The 12,246-nt window shown below is 36.6% G+C and overlaps 1 protein-coding gene across 5 annotated transcripts in view; it reads left to right on the forward strand.

Moving 5' to 3' along the window:
• Positions 1-12,246, forward strand: part of MAP4K3 (mitogen-activated protein kinase kinase kinase kinase 3) — a 207,365-nt gene that overhangs the window by 121,896 nt on the left and 73,223 nt on the right. For all 5 annotated transcript variants that reach the window (XR_007462406.1, XR_007462407.1, XR_007462408.1 and 2 more), the window contains exons 5-8: positions 3,586-3,641; positions 4,251-4,298; positions 8,233-8,275; positions 10,014-10,086. Coding sequence is in view for 1 of the 5 variants with exons in the window: in XM_049652249.1 (XP_049508206.1) it covers positions 3,586-3,641; positions 4,251-4,298; positions 8,233-8,275; positions 10,014-10,086 (220 nt within the window). In the remaining 4 variants the exon portion in view is untranslated. The remainder of the gene's footprint in view (positions 1-3,585; positions 3,642-4,250; positions 4,299-8,232; positions 8,276-10,013; positions 10,087-12,246) is intronic.

Raw genomic sequence — 12,246 nt, forward strand, 5'->3', positions numbered from 1 at the left:
CTCTTGTAATTTTTCATTCATTCTTTTATGACCTTAGTTTTAAGCGTCCCTTTCTTAAGCCTTTCTCAAATTGTCAAGTAGTTCCACCAGATAATATGTATGCATGGTCTTAGGCATCTGCTTCTGCTTTCTTCAGGAAGAAGTAAGAGGACCAGTTTAGTTACGGAAATAGTTTTGTCGTGATTGTTGTCATTTCCATTTCAGCCAAACGTTGGAAGTAACAAAGTAATATGGATTTGTTAATATCGATTCATTTAAACTGATCAGCAACTGGGTCAATGGGAGAAATGATCATTTGCAATGCCCTGAGTATTCTCAAATGTACATGCGAGGGATTTACATGGTTATACAAAGAACCCCAGACCCTGTCTCTCTGTTCACTCTTGACTGCACCCTGACTTCTACCAAATGACCTCCTCGTGGAGATGTGTGTACTCCTCTTTGAGTAGTCTGCAGCGCTCTCTGCTTACACGGCCATATAAGACATAAACCTGTATTTCTCTTTCTCTTCTCTCCTCTCTCTTTTATCACATTGTCCTTCTGTGGGAGTAGTGTAATAACTTGGGTTACCTTATCTAGTAAAAGAGAAAGTTCTTCTTTTCTAATAACCCTAATGCTTGTGGGGTTTTGCTTTTTTTATAGGTATCTACAAACCATATTTTGAGCTGTCTTGCAAAATTTGTAAAGAACTTGCCCTTTTTTGGGTAAAGCCTGCTTTTTTCCCTCTTTTATTTTGGCTTTCTAAAGTATCATTAAACCAATTTTTATATTTTGTTTTACGGCTCTTAATTCCATCACTCTATATGACTTTTTAAATTTAAATCTTAAAAGAGAGAACTGTATTAGTTGTCTATTGCTGTATAACAAATGATCCCCAAATTTGGCAGCTTAAAACAGCAAATATTGTGTCACAGTTTCTGAGGGTCAGGAATTCAAGAATGGCTTAATTGGGCGAGTCCAGCTCAGATTCTCTCATAAAGCTGCAGCGTTGCTGTTAGCTGGGACTGCAGTTATCCAGGCTTGATCAGGGCTGGAGAATTTACTGTCAAGTGGTTTCACTTAATGTGGTTGTTGACAGAAAGCTTCAGTTCCTTGATGGCTGTTGGCAGGTCTCAATTTTTTGCTCTGTGGATCTAGCCATGGGACAGCTTGAGTGTCTTCACAATATGGTGGCTGGCTACCCCCCTCCCCACCCCACCCCCGCCCCAGAGCAAGTGATTCCAGAGAGCAAGAGGAGGCCACACAGCCTTTTATGATGGAGTGGCAGAAGTCATATGCTGGCCCTTCTGCCATATTTTGTTCTTCAGAAGCAAGTCGTTTCTGTCCAGCCCATACTCAGGAAGGGAACTAAGTTCCAACTCTTGAGGGGGAAATATCAAAGAATTCTTGGACATATTTTAAACCACCACAGGTGTGTGTGTGGGGATACATTTTGAATTTACATTTTTTCATGAGTTTTTTCATCTCCATTTGTTTACTTTTTCTTTGAAGAACTAACATTAGAACCTTTTATTGTTCCAGCATAATGCATTTTCTCCTCTATTTATTGAGCATTTTCATTTCTGTTTAATATTGTTAACAATTTTCCACAGTTTTTCATGTCAGTTATGGCGAATTGCTTTCTCATTTATTTAATAATTTTGAGTTCTGAGATCATCGTCAGTGGGAATTATACGTGGCTTTTGAGAGTGTATCCTTCCACAGTGGGTTTTTTCCTGTGACCCCAAGACGTCAGTGTATCCAGTGTATCTGAACCCTGAACGTGAATAACCAAGAAGCCTATGGTGACAGCATCAGGAGAAGATATTTTCCCCTATCCAGATCCCAGGCCATGGCACAAAATCCTGAGTCTTCTCCTTGTGCTTGGCTACCCTTTTAAAATGAGGATGTAGTCCTTCGAGGGTTCTGGTTATGTGGGGATATTGGTTTTAACTCTGCCTCTACAGACCTATGGCCTTTTCTTCTGTGTTCCTGTAGGGGATAAAATCAACGCCCCAGCTTACCAAGATTGGCCTTTCCCTTAGAGACGGCTAGAATATTTCACATTTTTACCATTCTGATTTTCATTTCCTCTTTGTTTTTGGTTCCTGGGAAAGTCTCTTACTGTTAACAAACTTAGCTAGGCATTTAAAAGATTATTTAAAATACTCTTTTCTGTCATTTGTAGGTGTTATTTTCAGGGTATTCAGATTGTTTGCCATACTGTGGAAACAAATCTAAAGGATGCCCATCTTACTGAATGAGAGTAGGCTTACAAACCATTAGAATTAGTTATATGGATGGCTTGTCTTCAGACACTCAGACCCAGACTTGTCCTCAATGGAAACTTTGTGTGTGTGTGTGTTTATTCATTCATTTTGAGAGAGAAAGAGAGCACAAGAGGGAGAAGGGCAGTAAGGGAGAGAGAGAAAAGGAGAGAGAGAATCCTAAGCAGGCTTTGCACTATCAGCACAGAGGCCAGCACAGGGGCTTGACCTCACAAACTGTGAGATCATGACCTGAGCCAAATCAAGAGTCATATGCTTAACCCAGGCGCTCCAGTAGAATCTAAGTGAAATACATTTCTCTCTTCCACAATTGTGAAATACCACAAGTACTCCAAAGTAAACATTTTTACAAAGTTGTTAAGTTTGGGTAAATATGGGATTACTATCTAGAAAAAGATTCCACCACTGGAATTTAGTTCCATTCTTAGAATAGTCTCTCCCATCTAATGTATTTCTTTATTCTAAAGTGATTTAGTAGTGAAAAAGAGAAAACTACTTAAATGTCTTCAGTAGTGGATAGATGCACACAGGGAAATATTATTTAAATAATATGATTTAAGTTACATGTATTGATATGGAAAGGTGTCTGTGGTAAGTGAAAAGGGCAGGTTTCAGAATTGTATATGTAACATGATTCCGTTCATAATCTTGTGTGAGATGCATAACATACATTATTTAAAATGTCTCTTTATAAGATTGTCTGGTAGACCTTAGGCCAAACTATTGATATTGAGTAATTATTGAGTATTATTGAGTAATAGTTTGGGTAAGGAAGAGACCTTTACTTTCCAAACTTGTCTATTGATTGCATCTTTATGAACATACATTATGTTTATATATATGTTTATGATCATATATTAATGTGCTGTCAGCATAGATAGGGACTCTCTGTCTCCCTCTCTCTCCGCTTCTTCCCAGCTTATGTGTGCACACTCTCCTCTCTCAAGATAAATAAACATTAAAAAAGAAACTAGCTAAACCTCTAGGCCATGATTTATTTCTTTTAACATTTAAGAGGTAATATTGATCAGCAAGGTACAAACATGAAAATATAATTAATTTCAGAGAGTATTTCAGTCTTTTATTCATTCCACAACATTTGTTTGCAGCTTTCCCCTGCCAGGCACCGTTCTGAACACTGGAGATACAACACTGAAAAAACCAGGTTTAAAAAATGTTGCCCTGATGGAGCTTATGTTTTAGTACAGTTTTTTAGGTGTATTAAGGCTACTGCTTAGTGGAACTTGTAAAAACTTTGCCATTTACTGAAAAACATGCTTTGACTAATTTCATTAATATAAATTTTCTTCTCTTATAGTAACGGGACCTCTGTCAGAACTGCAAATTGCATATGTTAGCAGAGAAACACTACAGGTAAATCCAGTGCTGATTTAACATTTTTTATTAGACTGTTTAATTATTGCGCATTGTCTGTTAAGTAAAGTAAGGATTGAACATCTAATTTGGTAAATTCTTGTATATTAACACATTTTAATTGTCTAGTAGACTCAAATTTTATTTGCAGATAAGCGCTATAAAGCCTCAGTGTGACAATATGACCTCCTCAAATTTAAGTGCTGTGAATTTGTTGTTTCGTATTTTTATACTTCTCTTAATACCAAAGAAAGGCTTAAAAACTAAGCACTCTTATGGGAATTGAAGCTCATTTTAATACTAATTGCATTTATGCTTTTTAAAAGTTATTTCAAACTATTTGCAGAGTTTAGTGGAAAGTATTGTCTTAAGAAAATTAGTGTTTCCAACAGAACTTTGCCTTTTTCATTTTCTTGATTCTTCTTTTAGGCTATTTCAGTAAAATAAATTAATGATTACTGCTAGATTATCTGTGATGAGTAAATAAAAAACAGAAACTGCTACTCAGTTGATTACTTTAAATCCCAAAGTATTCTCTGTAATAAATAAAGTCTTGTTAATTTTCTGTTTTGTTTTGTTTTTTTTTCTTTTTCTTTCTTGAAACTCCAGGGATTATACTATCTTCACAGTAAAGGAAAAATGCACAGAGATATAAAGGTATACATCATAAGTTTAACCTAATGGCCCTCTCTTCATTTTTTAAATACTCGGACCAAACTGTTGAGCAAAATTGTCTTAGTCTATCTGATGAATTTCTTACCTGAAATATGTTACTGTAATAAAATTAAGTGATACTTTTAAGAATTTTATTACTTTTTTAAAGTAGCTTTATTGAGATACAATTCACTTTGTTGAGATGTGATTCACTTGCCACAAAATTCACCTGTTTAAAGCATACATTTATGGATTAGTGTTATAATAACCCATATTAGCTTATCTCTAGTTATTTATTTGTAAATTGCAAATTAAGTCCTTAGCTTCCATCAAGTTAGGGTTTTTACAACATTTCATACTTTGAGTATTTTAGAAAACTTTGGTAGTCTTAAGGAACTATCATTAATAATGTTTCAAAATGGATAAATTCAATTGTAACATCTTCTGATGATCTGATTTAACTGGCAGAGGAGAGCAGGTGCACTGGGTGTGCTGGGGTCAGCTCCGCGGTAAACCAGGGTGCTTGGGCAGGGCTTCCTGAGGTTCTTTCTAAAGATACTGCCATCTCCCCAACTTAGTTCTTTTCTTTCATTTATTTTTCTTTTACCTTCTTCCTCATTCATCTTTTCTCCTATTTCTCTCCCCCTTTTATTTTCTGAGGTTTTCTCTGGCATAAAGGTTCTTAATATTTTTTTTCTTAATCATGTTGTTCTTTGAGTCTCTAATGAAAGCCATGGACTCTCTTTTCAGAAAATGTCCTCATGCATATGCCTTCATATTTTGCATGAAATTTCAGTGAACTCTCAGATCATCTGCTGAGATCCTTTACTTTAAGTGTTTTTCATAAGCCATTTAAGACCTAAGCAAAGAGCTTTGGAGTTTATAGGGAGAAGTATAACATGAGTGCATTAAAAGCAGTGTCATCAGCACATAGATGATCTGGAAAGACTGATAAATTTGTGTCAGAAATGGAGGTTGGAGTGCCTTCCAAGCAGAAGAAACAATGTAAGCAAAAATGAAGACGTCAGAAAGTGTGGGGTCATTTTAGGGAATATAAAAGCTGTGCCATATTATCAAAGAGAAGAGAACATATGATGGGGATAGCCGGATGGTTTTGTGCTCGATTCCAGGAGGAATTGTGTGCTGAACTTCAGAGTTTGAGCCCAGCTGGGGAGAGTGTGACCATCACCACTATTTCTACCCTGGTCTAAGCCATTGGTCTGTTAATACCTGCACTTCTGCAGCAGCCTTCTAACCAGTCTCCCTGTTCCTGTTCTTGTGTGTTTCTGCAGTCCCTTCTCCACCTTGCAACCAGAGTGATCTTTTTAAATCAGAGCTTGTCACTCTTCTGCTTATAAACCACCATCCCGTTATTCAGTATAACATCCAGATGTTTGTTTTTGTTTGTTTGGTTTTTTTGTTTGTTTGTTTTTTACCATTGCCTGTAAGGTGTTACATGATCTGGCCCCAGCTTTTCTCTCTGACTTCATCTCATACTCCTCTCCATTTTACTCATTTTGTTCCAGCCACACTGAGCTTGCTGTTTTTGGAGTATGTTGACTCATTCTGGCACCAAGACTTTGTATTTGCTGTGCCCTCTTCCTGGCATGTTTTTCTCCCAGATTTTGGCATGCCTCTGCACCCTCACTTCATCTAGATCTCTGCTCAGACATCACTGCCTTAGAAAGGCCTTCTCTTCCTGCTTTACTTGGCTTTGGAGTACTTCCCTCTTCCTGGCTTTGAATCATTTGTTGGTTCGTTCATTCATTCATTCATTCATTCATGTGTGCATGTATTTTTAGATTTTCTTTCTCTCCTATTCACTGTAAACTTCATGAGAGATGGAGCTTATTCTCATTACTATAACCCTAGAACATAAAATAGTACCTGATTGCTCAAGGAGAGAGAGATGGAAGGATGGAAGGAAGAGGGGAGCATCAGAGGCCATAGATGCACGTAATATGATATAAACTGTAATTTCGGAAAATTAGTCTGGAGCTGGGCAAAGACCAAACTGAGGACCGTGGCAGACATCTAGATCGCTGGGGCTTAGGTCAAATTAAAATCCCTGCTGTAGTCCCTTCTCCCTTCTTTTTCTTGTTTCTCCCATTATTCCCAGTAATATCAGGGGGTACAGTCTTCTTTATGGCTTCCTCTTTTTTGGGTGGGGCCGGTTTCCTAATGCTTTTCCTGTTAGCCTATAATTACATGATTGTTGGCACCTTGGACTAAAGATTTAGCCTGCTTACTTTTGCTTGCTCATTTAAAAGTTACAGAAAAGGCAAAAAATAAAATTTAGAAAGTCTCTATACCTTTGGGCTTATTGAAGATGTAGTGGTTTTATCGTCTTTTTTGGAGCTCAGATCAGGAAGTAGAGGTGGCCAAAATGCTACTAACATTGAAATGGGAAAAACTGAGTTTTTTTTCCCTTTCTGTGTGGGGGAAAAACCCAGTTCTTTCCGACTGTATGCTTCTTTCCTGAGGCTTCTTTACTACTCACACAGAACACTTCATTCTGACCCTGGTGGTTACCAAATGTCTGCAGGTTTTTCCCCAGTGTGATACCAGCTGGGTATCCTACAATTTAACTCAATTCTGACACTGTCTACTTGGAGAGAGCATCAGATCCCACAGATAAGGTCTCAGCCCCATGAGACTGTCCCTTCCCCCAACACACACACACACACACCAGATGCTGGTTCAAGCCCAGTTTATCAGCTGTGCTTCTGAGCAAATGACTGTATAGATTGGAGGTTCCAAAGACCCCCTCCTTGAGTTCAGTTAATTTGTTAGCGTGGCTCTCAGAACTCAGGGAATTATTTATGTTTACCAGCTTATTAAAGGATATGATAAAGGATACAGATGAACATCCAGATGGGAGAGGTGTGTAGGGCCAGGTGTGTGGGAAGGGGCCTGGAGCTTCCATGCATTCTCCAGACACACCCCTCTCCCAGTGCCTCTATGTGTAATTCAACCCGAAAACTCTCCAAACCCCATACCATTGAGATTTTATGGAGGCTTCCTCATGTAGGCGTGATCAGTCATTAACTCCATTTTTGGCTCTTCTCCCTTCTCAAGAGGATGGGGGGCAGGGCTGAAAATTCTGAAGTTCTAGTCATGGCTTGGTCTTTCCAGTGATCAGCCCTCATCCAGGAGTCATCCAGGAGCCTACCCAGAGTTGCTCCATTAGAACAGAAGACACTACTCTGTGACCCCTGAAATTACAAAGGTTTCAGGAACACTGCATCAAGAACCAGGGTCTGCGAGCATATACTAGAACAAAAGATGCTCCTAGGGCTCTTGTCACTTAGGAAATTACAGGGCTTTCAGGAGAACTGGGCTAGGAACCGGGGGTAGAAACCAGTGTATTATTGTTATCTCACAGTCATGCAGCCAGGTGACATTTTAATCCGGTGGGCCTGTGGCTAGTTGTTTATATTCTGGGTGGTCCTCAACTGTGGGCAAACACATTAAGATAGACAGCCTCATGAGTAAGCAACAAGGTTCAGTCTTATGCACCAGCAGTGGTTCAACTGATGATGAACTCCTAGAACAGGAAGTAACACGTTTAAGATGTAATACAGAAATTGAAAATGCCAGTATTAGGTCATGTTTTAGGGCAGTCACAATGTTTGATCAGTAAGAATTTAACAGATGAAAACTAATACATCATTTTCATAATAACATTCATATTGTGTTAATAGCAGCGTTTTGCAAGGTAGAACATTTTATAAGAATAGTCAAATTGTCTTAAAAGACCCTAAGTTTTCCTGCAAATATAATAATTTGACACTTTAATTGGGCATACTTTAAATTTTAAGTATTTCTAGGTCTAAGGCTGCCACTTGTGATCATTTTATGTACGTATATTTGATCAATTATATGTGCTGTCTGATAAAAAGTTTCTTACTTTAACTAAAATGTTCTCACTTTGAAGGGAGCTAACATTCTGTTAACGGATAATGGTCATGTAAAATTGGGTAAGTAAATTAAAATTTTGTCATTTGAGCAAATTTATTCCAGAACATAGGAAGTTTTATTTGCCTCTGAAAGATTAGTTTTTCCCTCAGCATCTGTGTATTTTTAGGTGGAAATCCGTTTGTGGGCATATGTAACCGGTTTCTGTTCCCTTTTCTCCTACATGGGGATAGAGTCCGCCCTTCACATATGACAGATTTGTTGTAAAGATATGGCAAAACAGTAATTCTTCAGGAATTCTTTCACCTGTAACCTGAGGAATGTGACTTTTAGTAAGAAATTTGTACACAATTGCCTTGTAACCAAAAAACAGGGTAAACAAACAAAAGCCAAAAAATCAATAACACCAAAAATCCTACATCCTTTACGTTAGCATTTAAAACTAAATATAGTCGGGGTGCCTAGGTGGCTCAGTTGGTTAAGAGTCAGACTCTTGATTCAGCTCGGGTCATGATCCCAGCAGTCGTGGGACCCAGCCCCACATCGAGCTCTGTACTGACGGCGCAGAGCCTACTTGGGATTCTCTGTCTCCCTCTCCCTCTGCCCCTTCCCCACTTGTTCTCTCTCTCGCTCTCTCAAAAAAACAAAAAAAACAAAAAAAAACCCCAATATTACTAATATAAGGATGTAATTTAGATGCTGGATGTTGCTTTATTTCAAACTGTACCTTTTATAACTTTTGGTTATGACTAAAATAGAGTTCCAAACCTAAATAATAACTTAATTTGAAAGTTTGAGACTGGGAACATGCATAGTATAGTAGTTTTTATAAACAGAATCATGGATGTTAGGTATTAAATGAAGAGTTTAATAAATAGGAAAGTTATTTCAGATTATATATTACTATAAGACAAATCAGAATTCAAAAAACATTTATTTTATAAAAGCATGAATAAAACTATTTTGAATTATAGCCTACAGTAGGACTGATCAGATATAAAAGTATCTGATAATTAACTTACATAATAAAATTTTGCTGAGCTACCTCTAAAGATGAAAAAAGCATTTATCTAACTATTGATGTCTTAGTGAACAGTTTCTATCAGCAGTTTAATATTTTGTGTTAATATTATGTGCCTTACTGACAGAAATCCTATATATAAAACGTTGGTTGATAAGGATTTAGAAATGACCGTTAAAAAACTAGAAAATATTTAGACCTCAACATACTTAAAGAATAGCAACAAGTCCTGCATAAAAACAAATTTCCTAGTGATTGGTGTTGGGATTAGAAGGTATTGCTAAGGTAAGATTTTGGGGAACATTCTGTTTGGGTGTCTTTTCAGGCTAGGCAGATTTGCCAGTAGATTCTTGGTTTGTTTGATGTCAGTCATCATGAGTATGGCAGGAAGTGAATGGAATATATGACTATGTAAGGTCCCTTCCAGTGATACTCCTTGAATTTCAGGTCCTGAGAATTTGAAATTATAATATTATTAAGTCTGGCGGGTTAAATTTTCTCAGCTCTCTCTTTCTCATCAAAATCATTGACTTTTGTTTTCATCTGATTCATGCAGGGATATATGAGAATCTATTTGGCTGTAATACACCCTGACTACTTAGTGATATTTTAGTGCTAACCCATAAAAGTTAAAAAAGTTTAATGTGATGTTTAAGAATATCTCGTTTCTGTGAAATTAGTTTAATGAAAATAATTGTTAAACGTTTCTTCTCATGTTACTGTAAATATTTTACCTTCCCTCAGTTTTCTTCCCTAAATGTTTCTTCTTTTTTTAATAGCTGATTTTGGAGTATCTGCACAGATTACAGCTACAATTGCCAAACGGAAATCTTTCATTGGTACACCATATTGGTAATTGTATTTTAATTGATAATTTAACATTTTGTTTTTCTGTCATTATTGAATACAGCATTTATTGAAAACATACACTGGTCAAAAATTTTAAGACTAAAACAGATTAAGAAGATCATCAAGAGCTTAAGCAGTGTAGGCGGGTACACTTGTGGATACACAGCCAAAGAATATTTTACCATGTTCATTAAGTGGAAGAAGCTCTAAAAAGATTGATAATGGCTTTTGGGAACCTTGCTATAAAGGAACTCTCGCTTGCTCTGTAGGGTCCAGCATGGTTTTTATACATATTTAGTAAATGTTTGTTGATGATTACTGATCTCCAACTGCAGCTTCAGAGATTAAAAACTCTAATGTTATTACCCACAAGAGAGTGAAACTGTCTTCAGAACGTGGGAAATTGTGAATTAGGCAAAGTAAATTTTTGGAACACACTCTGTCTTCATCTCTCTCTCTCTCTATATATATATATCATGTCTTTCCCACATGAACTCTAGGGATGTAGAACAGAATGGAATGTCTTGTCCAGAGTGACTAAGGTTGGCAGTTCCTCAGTTAATCAGAAACATCTGTTGAATGGCAGATCTCAAAATTAACACAGATGTATGTTAAACCTTTTAATTTCAGGCTTAGGAGTGTCTTTTTCTTTTTTACTTTCTTTTCTTTCTCTTTCTTTTCTTTTTCTTCCTTCTTTCCTTTTTCCTTTTTCCTTTTTCCTTTCCTGCCATAAGACCAAGGCCTTTTCTTTGAGTGGCTCTCTAAGTAGAGTTACATCTTAATAATGTAAACTATACCCATAATACATCAACTACATTTTCCAGGTTGTGTTTCTCTAAAGCGCAATCTTTAGTTCTAAAGAACTTGGACATACAAAGCATGTGCCTTTTTTTTTTTTAAGTCAGGTCTGTGAGGTATAGATTTAGCCTTACTAGGTGTGCAAGTCTCCCAGTGTTGAGAGACTTGTATGCTTTGGTGGTGAGAAATAGCACTATACTCAATATAAAAGATAGGTTTCCAACACCCAAGGAAGTGTTCTTTTGCCCCCTTTAGTAAATGCTGTCCCTTCATCCCTAGCCTCTGGCAGCACTCAATCTGATTTCTGCCTTTTCCCTGAATGTCCTACAAATGGAATTATGCATTCTGTAGCCTTCGTAGTCTTTTAGAGTTGTCATATTCTCAACATAATTTTCTAGGTTTTTTGGTTTTGTCTTTAGAAACTTGTCTTTAACAAGCTTTTTTGTAAGCATTCACTTTAATTTTCATAACTTACCTTTTTAACCTGCTAACAAATCAGTTTTTTTATAACATTTAATTAAATTGCATATTTATAATATTATATAATAATGTATATAATATAATGAATAAAGAGGTTCAAAGATGAACTCAGTTGACTGTATAAGCATACAGCCTAGCTGGCAGGAGTAGAAGCACTAGCTGGGGTCTTTCACTTGTGTATTTATAGAGGAGTGGAGAACGTCTCCTCGCACGGCAAGTGGGGCATATCAGCTTTATGCATTTTCCTTCTCTGCTAGTGCACTTGTACCAGTAAGCTGGAAGATTCCAACCATCAGTAAAGTAATAACTGACATACTTTAAAATTCACTTTTCTTATGACAGTTCGAATATTTTTAAGAAGTACTTTAAGATTAGAAAGATTTTAAGAGGAAGCATTTTGAAAGTCAGAAGGGGTGTGTGTGTGTGTGTGTGTGTGTATTTTTAACTTCACCACTTTACTTGACTTCCCTAAAATCATAATAGGAGGACAAGTGTGTATTTGTAAAGTTACTTATTAAAATCATTCTTTTGATATGTAAGAGTTGGTTATTTTCAAAACCGTTGTTTAGAATTTAAAAACTTTTATATTTGAAAATATAATTTAAATCAGTCAAATAAAAATTTATAGAGCTACAATTGGAATAAGACTATATAGGAAAGTTAAAACTAAATTTGGGTAATTTTCCTCTAAATAAATACAGTTTTAAAAAGCAGACACTCATTTTTATAACTTCCACCTTTAAAATAAAGCTGAAAAACTGCCAGTTAAATTTATAGTAAGTATGAGCTAAATACTAAATGAAGATTATTAATGCCCCAGTAAGTAGTTTTGGTCATACGAAAACAGAGGCCAGATTGCAGTTCACTGGTACAAACGGGTAAGAG

This window comes from Panthera uncia (assembly GCF_023721935.1).
Source record: "Panthera uncia isolate 11264 chromosome A3 unlocalized genomic scaffold, Puncia_PCG_1.0 HiC_scaffold_12, whole genome shotgun sequence".
In the NCBI taxonomy this organism is placed as follows: domain Eukaryota; kingdom Metazoa; phylum Chordata; class Mammalia; order Carnivora; family Felidae; genus Panthera; species Panthera uncia.